This window comes from Protomyctophum parallelum (assembly GCF_964188405.1).
Source record: "Protomyctophum parallelum genome assembly, chromosome: 4".
In the NCBI taxonomy this organism is placed as follows: Eukaryota; Metazoa; Chordata; class Actinopteri; order Myctophiformes; family Myctophidae; genus Protomyctophum; species Protomyctophum parallelum.
The window spans coordinates 18,120,070-18,143,541 of NC_139700.1; the positions used below are offsets into that span (position 1 = coordinate 18,120,070).

Here is a 23,472-nt window from a genome sequence, read left to right on the forward strand (position 1 = left end):
TGCACGCACGCACGCACGTACGCACGCACGCACGCGCAAACATGAAAACATGAAAACATGTAAAAACAAAACATAATCAAATCACACAATGTGTGATTATGTCCTATGTGATAATGTCAAAGTTATATGATTTTATGGTACAGTAGTACATGAATTGTTTGTTTTGGTCTAAGTTGAACAAGGCTTTGTCAAGAAATAACTCTTTCCAGTCTGTTGTCAATTGTTTGTTAAATAGCAATAACTGCTTTGACCTGGGCGGAAGAGGCCCATAGTGTGATCTTCTTGTGTTTTGAGGCACACTTTTAGCCAGTGCAGTGTGTGTGTTTGTGTTTGTGTTTGTGTGCGTGCGTGTGTGCGTGTGTTTATATGTGGTAGACTTACGACATGCATGGCGTGGGCAGCCACAGCCGATGCTGCTGTCTGGAACCTCCAGCAGCAACTCCCCCTGAGACCAAACACACAGAGTTGTTGCTCTAGTTGGCTTGTGTTTCACACACACAGGAAAGAGTCACTTTTATTGGCAAGCATGTAATGCATGTGATAAAGAATTCAAGAACAATAACAAATGTATGGGTAAAAAAGTGGAACATATATAAATAGGGCAAAAAAATTATTACTTTTGTTAACTTACCACCTGACACGCAGGGAGAGAGCTGTCCTCACACTGGCATTCTGAGATCAACAGAGAGAAATTAAATCAAGATTATGGAAGGTTTTCTGTTCCTGCTGAATCCAAATTAGACATTGAATTATTTTTTCAAGGCTGATACCGATTTCAATAATTTGGAGAACAGGAAGGCCGGTAGGCCAATATCATTGCATTTTCTTACTCTTAACTCTTTCAAAGATTAAAAGTTCCATAATTAATGTAGCAAACTCTGTGCACTAAAATGCCTTTGTATACTTGCCTTTCATTCTGGGCAGGCATGATTATTGTTTGACCTAATTTACATTGCAAGCACTATAACCATAACGTGGGTATGTCATAAAACGTAAGTTATGTCTATAACTATGGATCTATGAGACCGAACGATAACCGTCACTACGGTCATAACAACGAATGATGCCCTCATCTTCCTCTTTTCGAGACCAATATATAGCCCGGGGGGGCGGCCTCACCGTATAAGTTATGTCCGGTGAGGGCGGCTCCGCCTCCAGCCTCGAACGCCTCATAACATTCCGAGCGACAGGAGATAGTGACGGTCATCGTTCGGTCTCATAGATCCATAGTTATAGACATAACTTACGATCTATATCGACCTCACTCTGACCGCCACTACGGTCATAACAACGGATGACTTATACCAACCGGGTCGCGAGGAACAGGGTACTCAGCCCCATCACCATCTCGCTGGGCAGCTGCAAGCAGGACGGTGGAACACTCCTCTTAGTGCAGTCCAAGAAGTGGCCACCCCCCTTGTGGAGTGGGCCACCACATTCTCCGGGACCGGCTGGCCTAGATCAACATAGGCCGCCGAGATTGTGTCCACAAGCCAATGTGACAACCGTTGCTTGGACAAGGGAAGTCCCAACCTCCTGCCCCCATAGCAGACAAACAGCTGCGTGCCTGTGCCTCGTATGGCCTGTGTGCGATCCACATAAGCACGATGTGCTCGGACTGGACACAACGTAGAAAAGCCCTCCACAGTTTCCTGGGGGCCCAGAGCAGAACGCAATTCCGTAATTTCCAGCACCTGGTTCACCGTCGGCAGCGTAATTACCTTGGGCAGAAATGCCGGCTTAGGCCACAGCGACACCCCTGTGCCATCGGGTTTCCACCTCATACAGTCTTGGCTGACTGACAAGGCCTGCAGCTCACCGACGCGTTTGGCAGAGGAAAGCGACAAAAGAAGTGCCGTCTTACGAGCGAGGGATTTCAGATCGGACTGATCCATCGGCTCATACGGGGCTCCCATCAAGGACCGCAGTACCAGAGCGAGATCCCAAGCAGGGGCCCTCAAGGCCCGTCCGGGGCGTAGCCGCTTGACACCAGCCATGAACTGAGTGACAAAACTATGCCTACCAACTGGAAGCCCATCAACCTCCTCATGCCGGAGCGAAATAGCGGCGGAATACACCCTGATGGTGCTGGCTGCTCTGCCAGCATCCAGGGGGTCCAGGGACTGGAGAAAACGTAAAACTAGGGATACATTGCAGGTGACAGGATTCGCCTGCTGGGCAGCACACCAGGCAGAGAAGCACTTCCACTTGTGGTCGTAACAGGCCCGGGTGGAAGGCGCCCTGGCATTACGCATTGTGTCAAGGACGGCCTCATCTAGCCCCTGAGGGAGGGGCTCAGAAGAGGCCAGGCCCAGAGCTGCAGAGTCCTCGGCTTGGGGTGCCAAATCTGACCCTCTGCCTGGGACAAGAGGTCTGCTCTGGCCGGCAGCGGCCATGGAGACCCCTGAACCAGCTGAAGGAGGTCTGGAAACCAATGTCTCCCTGGCCATTGGGGTGCAATCAACAGAATTCTGTAGCAACCCCGCCTCACCTGATGCAATACCTGAGGAATCAGGGGGAGTGGAGGGAAAGCGTACAACAAGTCGTCCGGCCACTCTCCTGACAGAGCATCCAGGCCCAAGGGCCCCCCTGACCCGTCAGGGAGAACCATAGCTCGCAGTGAGCATTCTCTCGAGAGGCGAAAAGGTCTGCTCGGGCCCGGCCGAAGCGGGTCCATATCTGCGAGACCACCTGTGGGTGAAGTCTCCACTCGCCGGAGAGGGGGCCGGACCTGGACAGAAGGTCTGCTGCAGTGTTCACCACTCCCGGCACATAGATTGCCCTGAGGGAGGCCAAGCGAGGCGCGGCCCACCACAACAGATCCTGAGCCACCTGTAGGCAACGAAGTGACTTCGTGCCCCCCTGGTGATTTATATGATAGACCGCTGAAGTGTTGTCTGATCTCACCAGGACATGCTTGTCGCGGAGGGGAGGAGAGCCCTGAGGCCGAGATGAACAGCCCTCAGCTCCAACACATTGATGTGTTCGGACGTCCAGGGAAGCGCCCACTGACCCCTCGCTGTCCTGACTTCCCATACGGCTCCCCAACCGGTTCTGTCGTCACCACAGTCCTCCTGAACGGAAGGTCCCGAAGCGGGACCCCTCGTGTCAGCATCGTGCTGTCCTTCCACGGCCGTAGGGAGTGAAGGCAAGACCTTGTAACCACCAGCTTCACATGCCGGTCCCGCTTGGGATCAAGGCCGAACGAATTCAGCCACCTCTGGAGCGGTCTGGTCCTGAGCAGGCCGAGTGGGACGACTGCTGTGGCGGATGCGATCATCCCCAACAGCCGCTGGACCCGAACCATCTCGACACGCGTGCCGAGACGGAAGTGGCGTAGGAGTGTTTGGATCCATAGAACCCTCTCCGGGGATAGAGAGACACCATGGTCACTGAATTGAGACACAGGCCGAGAAACCCTGTCTGTTGCCTGGGTTCGAGGTTGCTTCTCTTTAAGTTCACTCTGAAACCCAAGGACCGGACATGAGACAACACCTGCTCTGTGTCTGCTGCAACCTGGCTGCGAGACGGTGCTACGATCAGCCAGTCGTCGAGATAAGGTAGGATCTTCATGCCTGTAAGTTGAAGAGGGTACAGAGCGGCCGCCACTACCCTTGTGAACACCCTCGGAGACAATGACAGCCCGAATGGGAGAACTCTGAACTGGTAGGCCTGCCCTTGAAAGGCAAAGCAGAGAAAGGGCCTGTGACCCGGTGTCGTATCTGGACAATAATTTTATACTATATCATGCATATCAACTATACATTCTGTGCTAAGTCAAATGTTACTTATATGTCTGTCTAGTCTGTCTGCAAGTTTGAAGGCAATCACGCATATTCAAGTACCTTGGCTGGTCAGGTGTGAGAGGAAGTTAGCATACTATTGTTTCAACGAATCGTCTGAGCGTCTGAGGTTTTGATGCCTGGTACTCTTCGTCCTTTTTGTCTCTATTTAGTCTAGTTGTAGTTAGTGTGGTGGGTTAAAATTTACCACATACTTGGAGCCTGAACAAACTGTCTTTGAGGTGATTTTTTTCACTTCAGGCACAAAGAACCGGTGGACCAGTGAGACGATTCATTCTATTTTTGGCAAAGCGGCGTTGAGTTTTAGTCTACAGCGGGAAGAAGTCTCTTCGGCAACCGGAGAACGGGACCTGCTTGACATCTCGGCGGGGAAGGCGACTCTACAGTGGGCCTTCACCAAGCGGCAACCGGATGCGTCTCTTCACGGCATGCAACGGCCAGAGGGAGGCGATCTACATGGCCGTCAGCCCTTCACCGAGTGAGTCTTCACCGAGCGGAGTCCCCGACCAAGCGGCGACCGAGAGCGTTCATCACGGCGAGAGGACGGCACGGCGCGATTCATCTCGTCAGCGGTCACAAACGGCGATTCATTCTTCATTCTTCAAATACAGCAGATCTGCAAGCTCACGGTGTTGCGTTTCGATCGGCCTGTAGCTGCACAAGCGTTCATATTTTTCTTTCCAGTCATTATGTGATATTTCATATTAATAATGTCTGGAAGGGGGGAGTGTGAATAGGGATGCGCCACGGAAGGACAATGGACGTGACTGAATGACGTGAATTTTTTTTGCAACAAGTTTTCTTCATACATGATGCAGTTCCTCAGTTTGACCGAATGGCTTCAGGTACGTCATACGTCATATGTAGGAGGGAGAATTATATTTGAGAAATATTTAAAATACAGTTATGGACAGTTTCTGTGTCTAAATGTGGGCTAGAGTAGTCAAAGTGAAAATAGTGGTCAAAATAGGTTAGTCTATTACTTCACTGTAGTAATACGTGTGGGACTAAAAGTACCTTTGATAAAAAAAGTAGCATTGATATTAGCTTATCGCTTCATTTTGGAGCAGTGGCTGTTTTAAAGGTAGATTGACTTTTTTCTTAAATGAATAATAGATAATAAACAAGATGAGAGACAATGGAAGAGCGACACTAAAAAAGTTCATTAATAACAGATGGAGAGATTCAACAGTCTTTATCTGTATTCAAAAAGTGTGTGTAGTGTAAGTTTATTCAACATATATGTATAGGCATGTGTTGATGTGTGTTTTGTCGAAATTAAATTAGTTAAAAAGTTGATTAAATGGAAATGATGATTAAATATGTTTAGCTCTATTAAAACAATTGATGTGGCTGTAATCAGTCGGACGGGAGTGCCCCTCCCACTACGCGTCAGTACGTAATCCGTCTTGGAATTAATAAAGCTAATTATTATTTTCTCGTATGAAATTTAGTTTGCAAATAAAAGTCAACTAAAAAGGCAGTTAGTTGCCACGATGTGCGAGATTTTGGCCTAATATCGAGAAAACTTGGGCCTTTAAAGGTGAGAAAAGTAAACAGTAGTAGCATAGATGAGTGCATTATAGCCCTGACTATAATGGGATCGCCGCATGCTGGCATCAAGATCAAACCTTTGGGGGAATAGTTTCAAAATATAAATGGATTTATCAAGCATGTCTGTAAAACTTGTTGTTAAACAAAGGGGATAAGACAAAGTTGTGTTGTGTTTAAATTGCGCCCTTCTGCAGCAGGGTGGAAACCTCCTCCGCCAGCGCGCGTGCTTGGACAGGGTCCCTGACCAGAGTCATACGGACCCTTGAAAAGGGGGGGGGGGGGGGGGGGGCGCCATCGAAATTGGAGTTTGTAGCCTCTGGCGACTGTCTCCAGTACCCAGGGGTCTGATGTACGCTCTACCCAGCTGTCCAAGCAAAGCCGGGAGAGACGTTCGACGGCCGGCCCTGAACTCTCATGCAGAGCCCCCTTGGCGCCCTGTGCCCTTGCGGGGGTGACGCCCTTGAGGGCCACCTCTGTTAGTGGCTCGGGATCTAGAACCTTGCTGCCGGTGAGGCTGCTGCCGGGCGGCCGAACTGGGGGCCCGAAACGCCTCCTCCTGGTGCCTGCCAAGCCCCCAGGACACTTGGTGGGGACCTGGGCCTTGATAAGAACGCCGTGGTCCGAGTTTGGAGGTAACAGTCCGGCAAACCACTGAACGCTCTCAAAATCTGTCCAGCGTGTCCTGGAAGTCTGGATTGAACACATGGCCAGGCACAACTGCTTTCTCCCGCAGCTCCTTCTTGATGTTCTCAGGGAGACGCATCTGAGCCAGCCAGACCTGACGACGAGCCAACATGGCTGATGACATCCGGAGCGGACTCTGTGTAGAGCGCAGATCTGGTGCTGCCTGAGACTGAAGCGTGGTCCGACCGTGAACCGCTAAAAGTAAGGGAGCCAGGCGCATGGATGGAAAGCACATCTGGGTTATCCTCCGGGCCAGGCACCCCCCTGAAGGGAGATGCCTGCGAGGACACAGTCTCATGCGACACCACAGTTGAGGAGCATTCAGCTTCAAACCTCCCCATCCGCTCACTGAGGGACTGAATAGCAGCCAAAATCTCCCTCTGAGTGGCGCCCTGCGTCTCCCCGACCTCCTGGGCATGAGCAGAACGCTTAGGGGCCCGAGAGGTGTGCTCACGAGACCTCCTATAATCATGGTCACCTGAGCGACGCCGGTGGCGTTTTCTAGAATGCCTGTCACTATGGCCAGGCACCGGTTCCTGGGCAGGGGGAGCTGACTCCCCCCCCCCAGCGCTGCACGCCGAGCCCTCTCGGCATAGGGCAAGTCGATGGCAGTAACACAGGGGTCCTCAACGTCCCGCCGCACATGGGCTCTGCCCAAACAAACTTTCCCGGTGGCCATCACGGGGGTCCATGGCTGCCTGACAACAGCAGCAGACGTATAGGAAGCCATAGTAGCTCAATTACCGCCCCACTCACAGTACGCGAACGCACCGAGGGATATGCAGGAAACCCCACCCGCTGCGAACAGCAGTATCAGGGGCCGCAATATACGAGTAAACAACCCTACTCACCGTACGCGCACGTACTTGAGGGAACAGACGCAAAACCCAACCCGCTGCGAACAGTGTGGTAACAGGGTAATAATAGGCGAAACTCAAAACACCTACTCACTATACATAACGTATGAGAGGGGATTAGGATAACAAAAAACAACCCTGCCAGCTGCGGACAGTGTAGCACCAGGGGTAGCGAATAGCAATATGCACAAATGTATAACAGTATTTGATCAAAACGTCCACTCACTATACGCGCACCCAGGGTAGCAAATAGCCGTATGCAACACTTTATATAACAATATTAACCAAAAAACGTCTACTCACTATACGCGCACGTACTGTATGAGAGGGACTAATTGTAACAAAAAACAAACCCTGCCAGCTGCGGACAGCGTAGCACCAGGGGTAGTAAATAGCAGTATGCACAAAATAATAGCAATGTTAATCAAAAGTATACTCACTATACGCAAACGTATGAGAGGGAACAATCAGCAAAACGAAAAACAAACCCTGCCGGCTGCGGACAGCGCAGCACCAGGTGTAGCTAATAGCAGTATGCAGCAATGTATAACAAATGTGACCAGTGCCAGTAGTTTGATACACAAGGGGGCCATGGTCATTTTTCAGTTCTTTACATATTATGAAACTGCACACTGTAACCTTTCATATGATGCATTGCTCATTGAAATTGGGGGGGAAATGAAGAAGATATGACCATTTGAAACTTGTTGAACCAGAAATGTCAAATTGGAGAATTCCCCCTTCAAAGATATCAGCAGTGATCTGTCACTTTAGGGGGCGCTGTTTTCCCTTCATTCCTCCATTAGCCAACCAGCAGTGTTGCCATGTCTGCTTATTATAATTAGTTGGCCATGTTTCTAAAGAAAAAGAATGCATAGGCCTACTGTACCAATAAGTCTTCACAATTAGAGAATGTTGTTATAATTGATAGTTTGCCTATTATCTCACCTTTTTTAAATAGGCTACTGCATTTATTTGCCATTTTGTACTATGAAAAAAGGGCAAAAAACAGTGGCAGAAAATTAGGCTTATGTAAATGGTCCAGATGAGTACAAATAAGATAGCTATATTAGCCTGTTATTATTATTATTTGTCTGCAGAACCCCCATCTGAAAATAATGTATGCCAGGGACAAGATTGGTTTTGTTATATGCTTGTAGATCGGCTATTTTTGCTTATTTTGGGCTTGTTTTCATATACGGGTGCTTGTTTCTCTCGCAGAACCTGGCAACCCTGCAAAAAAATAGCCGTTAGCTACATTTAGCATTATATATTGATATCAATCGTCAATCCTGTAGCTAAAACAAGTACATTATCGCGTTATATTACATATCGATGTGATCTGCATTATTATGACCTTAATTTTCATGGCAGGTACATTCCAAAGTAACTAATAAGAACCACGTTATGGTGACATAATGTTACAATGTTTACAATACATGCTAGAGTCTTCTTCTTCTTCTTCTCTGCTATTGGAAATAAGAAGCCATGTTCCATTGTTGTGATGACCAGTGCCCCTAGCTAAAACATTCGCATGAATTAGCTTTAGGAGGACCGAAAATAAGCACACTTTTTACAAAATACGACTGTTAATACTTCTTTCTCTGCTATTTCTGTTAGCCAGTTAGTGAAAGACTAGTATTATCTTCAAAAACGATTGTGTACAAAAAGCGGAATTTTAGCGGAATTTGCATACTTTGAAGGTAAAGCTGATTTTCTGATTAGCATTGGTTAGCATTGCTTAACTCAATGGTTTAAACATTAAACATAGTGACTTGTTTACGCAATTACAATGACTTAATGACACTTAAACGACTTTCTGATGGAATAAAAACATTCTTTAACATTCCAACAGTTTTAATGTGGCTAAAAACGAAAAACACCCAAAAAAAAAGAAATAATCTATTTGGTCCTATAGTGACATAACAGAGTTGGCGACTTGTGGTTCAAATTACTGGCACTGGTCACAAATTAACTTAGCCAAAACGTCTCCTCACCATACGCGCATGTGAAAAGAAACAAAATAGAAAATTTGACATACAGTATGGGCAAAAATTGCCCCCAAACCTGTAGGCCAATACCATATAATATATGGTATTGACCAACAGATGTTTGGACTATACCTTCAATCGTAAAATCCCTGACACCGTTGATATGAATGTGTGTGCATGTACCACAGGTCTGCTGGGGGCAACATTGCCCGGGGGACGGGGTCTGGACCAGAGTCAGACCGGCTGCACAGCTCACAGAGGACCCAGGACACATGTTGACATCACACACTGCACACAGGAGAAGGTAGAAACATGATCATTTACTTTATATGGGTGCAAACACACACCCACACATACAGTACTGCACTGACTGTGGACACAGACACAGACACAAGAAACCCAATAATGTACACTATATTTGACTGATGACATATGATTGGGTACAAAATACCCACTTTTTGGAGAGTCCTAGCCCACCGTTCACTGATGTTTTGACTGATATGTTGTCAAAAAGTGCAGTCAATTCCGGTGAATTTTAAAAAACTTAAATTTGATAAAGGTTTCTTAGAAAGAGAAAACTCAAAAATAAATGGTAAAATGGCAAATGCTGCATTTATATATTGCTCTTATCCAAAGCGCTTTACATAGAGAGTGCATTCAACCATTCACACACACATTCATACAGTACACCAATGGCAGAGGAAACCATGCAAGGCACCAACCTGCACACTGGCAGCAATTAGGGGTTCAGAGTTTTGTTCAAGGACACTTGTTTGTAGATCTGCTATTTTTGAAAATATTAAGAAATGTCACGCCAGGTTGAAAGTACACATCGGCTGCATGATTGCCGATACTGATGATAATAATGGCCGATATATCCGGCAGACCAATATATCTGTCTCGGCTGTACACAGTCACATTAAAGCACGCACAGAAACACACACTGGTATGTACGGTAGGCATACGGTACAGTAAGACTCACCACAGTGGTATTGAGGACAACAGCTGCTGGTGGTGTTCAGATCCACAGCCAGGATTTCACCATGGCCGCAAGTTGGAATGAGCTCAATACACGACTCACACACTGTGGAGAGATCACACATGCACACGCGGCACGCATGTACGTACACACACGGAAGCTCATAATGTGTGCCTCTGCAGTGGAACACAGTAGAATTATCATTGTAAATGTATTCTCGAGAAGTCAGAGAGCATAGAAATGTAACCAAAGGATAATAATGATCACAATAATAATATATATCAGGAAAGAAGTAGCAAGGTCTTTAAAGGTGGCGTGAACAAGGTTCTTACGGCTAGGTTATAAATACAGTATTTACAAACATATATGTGCGTATAAATGCTGTCAAGTGACCTGTGCCAATGTTCTTCATGGCAGTAAGACAGTAAGACACAGTAAGACACACAGTAAGACACACAGTAAGACAGAGACAAAATAAAAAACATTTAATTTACGAGTCTGGCGGACGTCAGTCTTACCACAGAGGTATAGGATTAGAGAGAGAGACTGGTGTACCAGTAAGTCTTACCACAGAGGTATAGAGTAGAGAGAGAGACTGGTGGACCAGTCAGTCTTACCACAGAGGTATAGAGTAGAGAGAGACTGGTGGACCAGTAGAGAGACTGGTGGACCAGTAGAGAGAGACTGGTGGACCAGTCAGTCTTACCACAGAGATAGGAGTAGAGAGAGAGACTGGTGGACCAGTAGAGAGAGACTGGTGGACCAGTAGAGAGAGACTGGTGGACCAGTCAGTCTTACCACAGAGATAGGAGTAGCAGCAGGAGCGGTCCTCCCTGACCTCCACTAGGAACTGATCTTCTCTGCAGTATGGCGCAGTGACATGGGGACACGCCATGGGGTCGCACTCTGACAACAACCAGTGATGGAATGAATCTCTGTTTTATTTACGCTAAGTAAAAGTATCAATACTGCAATGTGGATATACAGTATATACAAGTGGAGGTCCCGTATTCAAAATGTACTTGAGCAAAAGGGCAAAAGTATCGGAATCCAAATATATTTAAAGTACTAAAAGTCAACTTACTCGTTGTGAAAAATACCCAAAATACCCATTTCAAAAGTCAAAAAATATAAAGAAATCTTTTGAAAATAGCCGATCGAAAATAGGTGCTTGCATTGTGAGCTTGTAGATCTATTTTCAAATGGCCGAATGGCTGAAGTGGTTAGTATGTTTTGTAATAATAATCTGCTCAGTGGCAGATTCCACACTACAACTATAACACCACCATGTGCCAAACGGTGTCTTTGGGATCACAGTCAGAGCATATTGATCAGCGATAGAAATACTGACAGCCAATCAAGATCCATCCGAATTTAGGGGGCACTTCAAACAGATCACTCACGTTCAACATGTTTAATCAGTGTGGATGCTGAAATCATTGTTGTTCTTTTTAAGACGGCAGTGGAGAGAATGGAAACTTGATGTACTCACCACATCTGTACTCTGGGCAGCAGGATAGGGCGCTGTAGCCAATCACCAAGTGGTTGCTGTGATCACAGGGAGGAGCCTCGCTATCGCAGATGGTCATGTTGCACTCTGTCCAGGCCAGGGCCAGGGGGGAGAAGGAAAAAGGTCACAATGGCATGCGATGGCCCATGGCAATTCAATGAAAAGTACATTGTACTACACGTATGTGTACTGGGTGTGTGTGTGTGTGTGTGTGTGTGTGTGTGTGTGTGTGTGTGTGCAGTGTTGGGAAAGTTCATTTCTTTTATGAACTAGTTCAGTTCACAGTTCAGAAATTTAAAAAGGAACTAATTCAGTTCATAGTTAATTCAACATTTTGAACTAAAGTTCATGGTTCCAAAAAAATGAATGATTTTAGTTATTATTATTATTTTAATTTTTAATTGCGCACCAGCTGAGACAGGGATTTAGAGAATGCTGACAGGCACTCAAATGAGATGTTAACGTCCTGTAGTAGACTTAGAAATAAAACTAGTGTTGACTAATCAATACAAGTGGCTCTTATTTTGATGAGGCAGTTTCTGCACAGGAAGTCTGTTTGACTTGTAAACAAGCTACGATGGATGAGCTGTCAAAGTACTAGTCGCTAAACCACGTTAGCGACCATATTTACAATATGAAAACTGTCACTTAGACAATGTAGGTTACACACGCTGGAATTAAACATGGAACCTGCAGGCAGCATTAGGTGAGTAATTCATTGTATATGTGTTGGACGTTCGTGGTTGTGCTAGAGATAAACGGACAGGTGCTGCCAGTGGGATATACTGCTGTTTAACGACGACACTGTTTGTGACTAGGTGTACTAGTGTAGCTTTGCATCTGTTGCATCTGCCTGTGTGAAAGCAGCATAACGTCGTGGCAGAATACTAACGTCTGTACCCCCCCCCCCCACTCTTGAACGAAGTTGAACGAGAGAAAGTGACGTTCACACACGCCAGAAATGAACGCGTTCACAATGTCGTTCATCAGGCAGAAATACAGTAGGCCTACGTTCAGTTCACGTTCAGCCCAAATGAGAACGCGTTCGTGAACTATCGTTAGTGAACTATCGTTCGTGAACTATCGTTCTTTGAACGCGTTCAGGTACAACACTGTGTGTGTGTGTGTGTGTGTGTGTTTGTGTGTGTGTGTGTGTGTGTGTGTGTGTGTGTGTGTGTGTGAGAGAGAGAACGAAGCCAAATGAACTTGAGCTGGGCAATAACTATGCACAAAATCAAATATCATGCTCTTTATGACCAGTATATACCATACTATTTTACAAAATACTACTAAAACTACTGGAATGTGCGTCTCCAAAGAACAGGGCTGAAATACAGACTTTGTACAAGTCGAAAGAAAAGAGAAAGAATTATAATATGTATAGGGCTTAACCAACCATAAACTATTTCAAAAGGAGCAGCGCTGCATGGCAGCCAATTAATCATGCTGTTATACTGCAAAAATAAATAAAACATAAAACACATCTCACCACAGATCTTCTTAGGACAGCAGGCTCCCTCCTCGACCACGTCCAGAACATACTCTCCCTCCCGTTCGCACAGCGGCGTCGGGTTGTCGCCGCAGTCTGGCTCCACGGCCACCACCGAGCCGTTCTCCATGCACTGGTACAGGCAGCAGCTGCGAGCCGACCCGTTCCACACCTCGCCAGGGCTCCGCGGGTTCCCCTCGTTGTCAGTGCACACTGAGAACACCCATGCAGAGCCACGCGTTAACGAGCTGATGTCCAGCATAGAACTACGGGGTGTTGTTGTTCAGATCAAACCTTTCTTTTTCGTCCTCTGCAGGAATATTGTTTCTTGCCCCTTGATCTTGCCTTGCATAATTTACTGCTCTATAAAACATTTGTGCCTTATTTATTATTATTCGAATAGGATATAGTATACAGTATGTACTATAACATTACATAATATCGTCTCTGTCGGGTGGAAACCTCATATGTCCAAAACGTGGCAAATCGACAAGCTCAAAACGCGTCGCTTCACGTCGCGTTTTGAGCACATCTTCTACTTTTGGTGCTTTTGTGTGTCGCTGTAGTTAGTGTAGTAAGTTCACGTAGGCCAGGGCATTAATTTATGAAAAAACACAAAAAGTTTGAATATATAACTATTAACCTGCCCGAAAACAACGTTGACATATAATTACATAATACGTGTGTGTGTGTGTGTGTGTGTGTTACATAACTCACTCACTCACTCACTCACTCACTCACTCACTCGCTCACTCGCTCACTCGCTCACTCGCTCACTCACTCACTCACCACAGCGATCCTCGGTTATACAGTAGGGAGAGTCGGCGCGGTGTAGGATGGTTCCGGCGCGGCACACACACTCCTCCCTGATGAAGGAGCAGGTGGTTTCCTCGTAGTACTCGCGGTTCAGACAGGTGCGGCTGGCGCAGGTGCTGACACACGGCCTGTACTCCTTACCGGCAGGACACCGCAGAGCTGTGGGGCCACACCGGGGTTACAAACACATGATCAGGTGCTGACACACGGCCTGTACTCCTTACCGGCAGGAAACCGCAGAGCTGCGAGGCCACACCGGGGTTACAAACACATGATCAAGTCAAATGGATTACAGCAGTGGTTCTCTTTTTTTGTCATCAAAGTTTTGGATCTACTTTTCAACAACATAATTCACATGATGTACATAAAAGCTCAGTGGCCTTGTGGTTAGAGTGTCCGCCCTGAGATTGGGAGGTCGGGGTTCAATCCCCGTCCGGGTCATACCAAAGACTCTAAAAATGGGACCCAGTGCCTCCCTGCTTGACACTCAGCATCAAGGGTTGGATTGGGGGTAAGTCCCTGCAACATACTAGCGTCATGTCCAGGGGGTGTACTTGTACATCAAGCTGCCTCACACTACAGAAACAGGAGATAGGCTTCTGCCCCATGGGCCTCATGGCTCGGCAAGGCTACTTACTTACTACTACTACTACATAAAAGGAAAAGAAAAAGACAAAGACAAAATAACTAAAAAACAAACCAAAAAAACAACAACAAGCAGACAAACACTATACTAATAGGAAAACACCCCACTACACGCTATAATTAACAATAGTGATTATATCATCTGTAATGTATTACACAAATTAGCTTAATGAACCAATCCTTTATTGTACAAGTAAAAGTAGTCCCATACTAAATGGAACTCTCAAACCACTGGTGGGTCAAAGGACCTTCAAATTGATATTTGGCCCACTGACCCCAATCTAAAAACGATTTGTACCAGGGAGGACCACCCAGAAGATAAGATTTGTGTTAAAAAATATTACAATTATTCAAAAATAGCAGATGTACAAGCTCGCAGCTGTGAGCTATATTAAATATAGCATCACAATGTTTTTGCTAGGGACCACCTGGAACCCCAAGGACCCCTGGGGGTCCCCGGACCCCACTTTGATAACCAATGTATACAGTGTATTGAGGTGTATTATGCAATACATGTGTATATAGAGTGTCAATTTAAATAAGAGTGTACGACTGTAACCAACTGGAAACAAGTCTGTTTGATTGCATTACACCTGTGGTTCTCCAAGTGGAGGTCTGTGGACCCCCAGGGGTCCTTGAGGGGTTTCCAAGTGGTCACCAGCTGATTTGTATTTAAAGCAGAAGCTCATAGCGAGATTGTGTATCTGCTCAGTGCAAAGAAAGAAAAGAAAATTGTAGATTTTTTTAACATAAATCTTCTCTTCTGGAGGTCCCTGGCACAAAAGGTTTTCAGATAGGGGTCCGCCGCCAATATCAATTTGGGGGTCCTTTACACAAAAAAGTTTGAGAACTACTACATACTACATACTCTCTTATTAAAAACCAACCCAACATGGAATGGCAGAAAGACAGATGTCACCTGCCAATCATCCCCAGTGTGCCTGTCTGTTCTGAGGTTCAACTCTTTTTAAATTATTTTTGTTTTGTGTGTGGATGTGGATGTGGATGTGGATGTGGATGTGGATGTGGATGTGTGTGTGTGTGTGTGTGTGTGTGTGTGTGTGTGTGTGTGTGTGTGTGTGTGTGTGTGTGTGCGTGCGTGCGTGCGTGCGTGCATGCGTGCGTGCGTGCGCGCGTGCGTGTGTGTGTGTGTGTGTGTGACTGTGTGTGAGAGCGTGCATGTTGCGTGCGTTTGTGTGGGTGTGTGAGAGAGAGAAAGAGAGATAGCACATCTTTTACAGTCTGGGATCTTTTAAGGTTTGCCTTCACTTCCATATGTCCCCAGTGCTTTCTTTAAATGGCCATTCATGTCTTTTATCTCTCTAATATTTTGTAACCTTCTTCATCACTCCACTTTGCCACCAGGGGTGATTCTAGCTTCAGACCTTTAATAGGACTCTGCCCCTAAGCCACTGGATAACAATGAATTATACAATCTTCATATTCGAATGTACAACAATAACACTTGAATGAATTTCTGTTCCAATTTCTATTAACCAATATGAGTATTACACCACCAGATGGTTTTATTAAAATGAAAAATCCAATCCCTTTCACTTCGGCAAACATTCAATTAAAACGACTCAGTCATGGCATCACAACTGCCAGCCAATACTGGCAGGATTAGTGATAACACAGGGAGTGCTCCCCATAGTGCGAGACCTCACTCATAATATTATCGTAGTACCGGGGTTATGACACAAGCTGTTTCTCCAGTGTATGTGTGTTTTCTCATCCTGTGTGTGTGTGTGTGTGTGTGTGTGTGTGTGTGTGTGTGTGTGTGTGTGTGTGTGTGTGTCCTTACGGCAGAAGTCTCTTCGTCTCCATGTGATACAGATTTGGTGCGTGTAACAGACTGCCACGTACGCAGCCAAGAAGTCACAATTGTGATCCTTGTAATGCAGGTCCCCTGCCCACATGATGTCGCAAAACTGTTCTGGGGCCACCTACACACACACACGCACACGCACACGCACATGCACACATGCACACATGCACACATGCACACACACACACACACACACACACACACACACACACACACACACACACACACACACACACCGAAAAAAGTGGCACAGTCAAACTGTAATCCAAAGAATATGAACTAATCACAATTGACTGCTTGGAAATCAGAAGGTTCCTTGTTCGATCACAGGGTGGCTTAATGTCAACGTGCCCTTGAGCAAGACACTGAACCCCTAACAACTGAGCAGGTCGAGCAGCAGGTCGAGCAGCAGGTCTGTGCCTGTGTGTGGATGTGTGTGTGACCTGGTGAATGCACAGTGTAAAGCGCTTTGGAGAAAGGCCCCATATACTGTAAATGCACCACTGCAATTCGAAACTACTAGCCCCATTCTACAAACAGATTTATTTAACATTGGTTTATACAATTTTCAATCAATCAATCAATCAATCAATCAAACAAACCATTTATAGTTTTACACAGTAAAATCCAGAGCAATAATCAATAAGCCAACAACGTGCCGGTGTTTTGGAGCTCTACCTTGCCGTGGCACAGTGTGAAGGGGCTCTGTCGCAGCATGGTCAGGCAGGTGGAGCAGTCGCCCGTGGTGCAGTTGTCTCCGATGCGGCGCATGTGCTCCGTCTCGTCCAGCGTGTGCACCCTCCAGGCGGACAGGAACAGCATCATGTCACTCAGCTCTCTGACCACGGTGCCGTTGGGCAGCTTCAGGTCGTCCGCTGGGTTCCCGTCACAGCAACCTGACACATGAAAGAATTGACAGATACAGACAGCTGTGACTACCTGCCAGTCAACCCCTGTGTGCCCGACGAGTACAACAGTGTCTGACGGCTCCCCACTTTTTGAATTATCGTTCAACGTTGTTTAACAACGTTTAATACAATCAGATAGGACTTTTCTGTTCGGATGTACAGTATGGGCTGTCAAAGTCGTTTTTTTGCCACTCAGTATGTGTTCTTCACCTCCAAATGTCCCCAGTGCTTGCTTTAAATGGCCATTCATGTCTCTTATCACCATTTTGTAACCTTCTTCGTCTCTCCACTTTGCCAACACGGGTGATTCTAGCATCAGACCTTTAATAGAACTCTGCCCCTAAGCCACTGGATAACAATGAATTATACATTCGTATATTCGAATGTACAACAATAACACTTGAATGAATTTCTGTTAACCAACATGAGTATTACACCACCAGATCCAATCCCTTTAACTCTCTGCAAACCTTTAATTAAAACGACTCAATGCAGGCATCACAACTGCCAGCCAATACTGGCAGGATTAGTGATAACACATGGAGTGCTCCCCATAGTGCGAGACCTCACTCGTAATATTATCAGAGAGCCGGGGTTATGACACAACCTGTTTCTCCAGTGTGTTTTCTCATCCTGGCACGGCAGATACAGACAGCTGTAACTGCCTGCCAAAGAACCCCTGTGTGCCTGACGACAGGGTCTGAAGGCTTGCCACTTTATGAATTATCGTTGTTTTGTGCGTTTGCATGCATCCATACATCCATACTCGAGGGTTGTAAATGTAGTCCTATATAAACCTGCCATTTTGAGGACCAAACAGGTATTGCAAAGAAATTGATTAGTTCTACACCAATCAGACTGTTGAGACAAATTGAAACACCACATGGCAGATCTAGGACTACATTTGCAACCCAAAATGGTCAAATAAAGAAATACTATACTTAGTGGAGACAAATATCCCCACTAGTAGTGTAATTTGAGAAATAGTCCCAGTCCTGGTGAAAATGATGAAAACCTAAAAAGAAAACCTAAAGACAGATGTTTTGAAATGTTCCGAAATTGTTTGAAAATGTTGACCTATAATCATGCCCAAAACAGGGACATCATGTTGAAAGTGGTTAAACTGTGTACTCATATTACTGTAGATGAGTTTGCATACATACATACTGTCTCATTCCCTGCACACTGTCTGTTCCTGTCCTTCTTGGCTCCATAACTCGTGACTCATATTTTCCAGCCACCTCTGCAAATATATGCTCTGTATACGCTTAATAAGCTTCAGAACTTGTTATGTAAGACTGCCTGGTGTCATCTTGTTTGCCGAGCAAGCTGCTGCTATTCACAGTGGCAAAATCCAACGGAATCGGCCACCACTTTTTACCTGGCGTCCCTATTTTGACCCTATGTCAATATAATCGAAACAGATTTCAAAAGTGGCGAAATTAGTTGACCTACAAACACGCAAAGTGTTGTGAATTTGTATAACTTTACAGTATGTTTATGGTCCACCTAGTTGGGCCAGCAGGGTAAGTCATGGCATTTAAAAAAGAAAGATAGCAAAACAAAATGTGTGTGTGTGTCTCTTGTGAGTATGTGCACGTTTGCGTGCCAGTTTATTTTTTGGTGTGAATAAGGGACAGACAGTGATGAAGACCGACCAAAAGAGAGAATAATGAATTCCTGTAAAAGTGTAATTACGTCCATTGGGCTTTCAGACAGCCCTAAGTGGCATCATCGTTATCGTTCAAGTGGGAGTGAATGTGTAGTAGTTGGCTACAGGCTTTTTCATCACTCACTTTTTCTTTTATATCTACACTGTAAAATCCTGAGTGATCATTTAACTGTGTACAAATTTAACCGAACAGAGTAATAAACAGCAACCGCTCAAAAACAATGCCTGAAGAAGGTCACACGACTGAAAGCTTGCATTAAACTTATGTCTGCACACAGTGTTTGTGTGTGTGTGTGTGTGTGTGTGTGTGTGTGTGTGTGTGTGTGTGTGTGTGTGTGTGTGTGTGTGTGTGTGCGCGTGTGTGTGTGTGTGTGTGTGTGTGTGTGTGTGTGTGTGTGTGTGTGTGTGTGTGCGTGTGCGTGTGCGTGTGCGTGTGCAAGAAAGTGAATCAATTGCAGTCGCATAAAGTCCTGCCTGTCTTTGAATCACCTTCACCTTCTTCTGCCTTCTTGCCCCCCCTTCATGTCTCTGGCCCTTTGAGTATAGAGACGTCACACCTAAACCTATAGCGAGCCCGAAAAACTGTCACAGAACCGGAGGTTTCTAAAAACCCCTCCTCTCTCTTGTCTATCCTCCTTCTCCTCTCTCCCCTCCCCTGAATCCATCCTCCCCCTCCCTCTCGACTGACACTGCAACTTCCTTTCTATCCATTTCTCCATCTGTCTTTGACCGTAACCAGCCTCTCTCCTCCCTGTGTGTCGGCCAGCTCCTCGCTTATCTAAATCCCTCAGAGTTGAGTGACTGAACACGTCTCAGGGTCGGCTGAAGGGAAGTCGCACAAAATGGGCTAATCAGATGACCTCTCCCACATTCATTGACTCCTCTCCGCCTTTCCATCTCATTATCCACTATTATAATGAAATGTATATCACCCATTCTTGAGATAAGGGACAAAACTTTTTTCAAACTAGATTTTTCTTTTTTTTAAGATACATTCAAATCAAATAGATGTATTTGTAGATACAGGTCTCAACTACCAATCTTGAGAAGGAACAGGTTTTTCGCATAACATTTCTTTCTAAAATGGGACATTTATGCACTTAATACCTGATTCATGTCAACTCCGTCAGACACACTAAAATCCCTTTTAATTGGATTTGAGAATTTCAACAATAATATAAAGTCCTCAGTTATCTTATAATGGCTTTCAGTAATCAAGTTAAGTAATACAATTATTTTAATATTGTTTTGTTCCAATATCACACTATTATGAAATATCCAATTTCTCAAATCCGTCATTTCAACCTTTATTTTCAATATTATGAATATATGAATTATGAACATGAAAACCATGTAAAAAAAAAAAAAATCATCATTATGTATCATTTCAGTTGGTGTTTCAATTAGGGCCGGGACTAATTGCGATTAATTTAGATTAATTAACTACAGAAAAATTAATCGCGATTAACTACAGATAATTTAATCGCACCTTTTTTTTCACCGCAGAACGTTTCTCACTGGGCGCTTTTCTATAGTACTGAAAACTGGAAATAATAAAAAGTCACCCCATTTGTGTTGCCTAGAACTGGAGGTCTGACAAAAAACAGTAACAATATGAAGTAAGTACAGCTTTGTGATGTCACTGAGATGTACTTGTTACTGTTACTACAACAGGTATATTAATGACAGTAAAATGTTGAAAATGAGTGGTATCCTGTAGTCACTATTCGTTGATTTACTGGGATACCAAAAAACATAAAAAAAAAGGTTTCTCGCTGTTCTCGGGTTGAATATTGATATGCGATTAAAATGCGATTAATCTAGATTAATTAATCGCAAAGCCTCTGATTAATTAGATACATTTTTTTAATCGAGTCCCAGCTCTAGTTTCAATACATAAGCACAAAAGATTTAACATCGAATTTTCTATTTCTTTGGAAATTAACAAAAACATCACGGGACGAACGTCTGACGGAGTTGACGAACATCTGACGGAGTTTACAAGTTTAACTGATTTAGGTTCTAGACCACCTAGGATCTTGATTCTGGTGACTAATCCCACATTTTCAAGGATGAGGAATACAGTGGTACTATTTATATTGGCCCTGTGACCATGGCAGCCATTTTCAAAATGTCCGCCACCTGCTGTTATTTCCCAATAACTCAAGTTCTACACCACCTAGGATCTTGATTTTGGTGACTAATCCTACATTTTCAAGGAGGAGGAATACAGTTGTACTATTTAGATTTATCCTGTGACAATGGCAGCCATTTTCAAAAATGGTGGACCTGCTATTATTTTACCAATTTAGTCAGGGAATATTATCAGAATAATGTCAAATCTGTGAATACATTTCTTACCAAGAATTTTTTCACCAATGTGTTTGTAAAGGTGTCTACTAACATATCCCACATTGGTTTCTATTGAACCACCCTAGAGGCATTTTTGACAGCTGCTGAAAGTTGGGTATCATACCAAGTGGCTATGGCCAAACTAGAGAGTCTATGGCCAAACTAGGGGTCAAACCCCTTGGGCTAAATTCGGCCATATATCCACTTGCCCAAATGTGCTGACCTCATTTTGTGATGACGGCTATGGCCGTTTTCAGCCCAAGGAGTGTTCTTCGTGCATAGCTAATGCTTGGAATGCATTCAGAATCATGAAAACTCCCTAGTTTGACATGTCACATGCTACTTAAAGCATAATGAACATTTTGCCTTATATAGGTTGTTGATGGTACCCCAACTTTCAGCAGCTGTCAAAAGTTCCCCTAGGGTGGTTGAATATAAAGCAATGTGGGATATGTTAGTAGACACCCTTCCAAACACATTGGTGAAGAAAATTCTTGATAAGGAATTTATTACCAGATTGTATTAATATCCCCTGACTAACTCATCTTCTAGACCACCTAGACCCGACTTCACCAACAGAGACCCGATTGACACCTAAACAACAAGTTTGGACAGCCCCACCAATTAGTGTTACATAAAATAGCAAGTGTCTACCCTAGGCCCAGAGGGAGACACAGAACTTCGATGCGGCTCAAATGTTGCACGACTCCTCAAAAAGCTGCCACCAGAGATGAGAGCTGAATTCTGCCGCACAATGCTCTGCGGCCCAGGAGCAACCAACACCATGTTGGAGTTCTCTGAGTGGTTGAAGCACGAGTCCTAGCCATATAGCCTGTGCAAAGGCAAACACCTTGAAGACCTGCTTGAGGTGAACAGTGAGCAGTGAACAGTGAGCGAAAGACTGAAGACAGAAGATCTGCCTTCAGGACTAGCAGGCAGGATATGCAGACACTGAAGGCATCAGTGTCGTTCTGTGTCCCCAGCATGTCAACCAAAGCAATGTTACCAAATCAAAGGAGCCTTCACCTCAAGTCACCTGGGGCTGGGTGAGGAATCGTGTCCTGTATCTAGCCTCACAACTAAATACAGACACTTGGCCAGACTGCCGTTTGAAAGGCTCAAACCCTTCATCCTGATTGGGGAAGACCACCCCACCTAATCACACCAACCGAACAAATGAGGTTGGGGCCTCCAGGTGGGCCAGCAGCCATCTGCACAAGACTGGGCTGGACCCTGCAGGAAAGCAATCTCCAGCCAAGACAATGTAAGTTGACTATAACAGAGCCCCAGAACACAGAGCTCATGAGAAGGATGGAGAAACACTGGCAGGAGGCCACCAAGATACAACGCCACACTGCAGTGGCCAGTGAAGTCAAACTGTGCGTCTGTACCTGAAAGGGACAAGTCAAAGGCCAGAAAGCCCACCTCCTTTTAATGTCCTGTCAGTAGCAACTCAACCTGCACCTGAAATAAGCCCTGACCCCTCCCAGAGAAAGTTCATCCTTGAAAATGTAATGATTAGTCACCAGAATCAAGATCCTTGGTGGTCTAAAACTTGAGGTAAAATAACAGCAGGTTGGTGGTCATTTTGAAAAACAATGGCTGCCATGGTCACAGGACAAATCTAAATAGTACCACTGTATTCCTCATCTTTTAAAATGTATGATTAGTCACCAGAATCAAGATCCTAGATGGTGTAGAACTTGTGTTATTGTAAAATAACAGCAGGTGGCGGCCATTTTGAAAAAAGGCTGCCATGGTCACAGGGAAAATCTAAATTGTACCACTGTATCCCTCATCCTTGAAAATGTAGTCTTAGTCACCAGAATCAAGATCCTAGGTGGTGTAGAACTTGAGTTATTGTAAAATAACATCAGGTGGCGGCAATTTTGGAAAATGGCTGCCATGGTCACCACGAGACAAATCTGTGATGGCCCTATAGCCAAAAATGTTCCTTAAGGCATGCTCTAACTGTGTGCCAAATTAGAATACGTCCCATTATTCAAAAACTATCATTTTATTGTTTTAGGAACACTTTTGTCAACTCCGTCAGATACATGTCAACTCCGTCAGACACAAAACCTGACGGAGTTGACGTCTGACGGAGTTGACAAAATGTCATTTGTTTTCATCTTAACCCTCTGTAGTACAATGTAGCCATTTTGTTTTTGCTTCATTTGTTAGCTAAACCTAACCCTAAACTAAAATAATAAACATTATTTTGGAATTCTTAACAAAGATCATAATAATGTCCTGACGGAGTTGACATGTAAAAGCTGTGACCTCATTGATATCAACATTGTTTGTTTAAAATATCAAACAATTGAATGCTTGTCAGACCAGGTGCTCCACTGTTGCAACAAATATAAACGGGACTTGGAAAA

General features: G+C 44.9%; 1 protein-coding gene across 1 annotated transcript in view; it reads right to left on the minus strand.

Moving 5' to 3' along the window:
• Positions 1–23,472, minus strand: part of otogl (otogelin-like) — an 87,361-nt gene that overhangs the window by 7,408 nt on the left and 56,481 nt on the right. The window contains exons 44-53 of the mRNA XM_083762706.1: positions 16,835–17,052; positions 16,133–16,274; positions 13,657–13,842; positions 12,868–13,080; positions 11,361–11,465; positions 10,667–10,774; positions 9,872–9,973; positions 9,073–9,177; positions 632–672; positions 382–445 (exon numbers count right to left, since the gene is read on the minus strand). Coding sequence (XP_083618832.1) covers positions 382–445; positions 632–672; positions 9,073–9,177; positions 9,872–9,973; positions 10,667–10,774; positions 11,361–11,465; positions 12,868–13,080; positions 13,657–13,842; positions 16,133–16,274; positions 16,835–17,052 — 1,284 coding nt within the window. The remainder of the gene's footprint in view (positions 1–381; positions 446–631; positions 673–9,072; positions 9,178–9,871; positions 9,974–10,666; positions 10,775–11,360; positions 11,466–12,867; positions 13,081–13,656; positions 13,843–16,132; positions 16,275–16,834; positions 17,053–23,472) is intronic.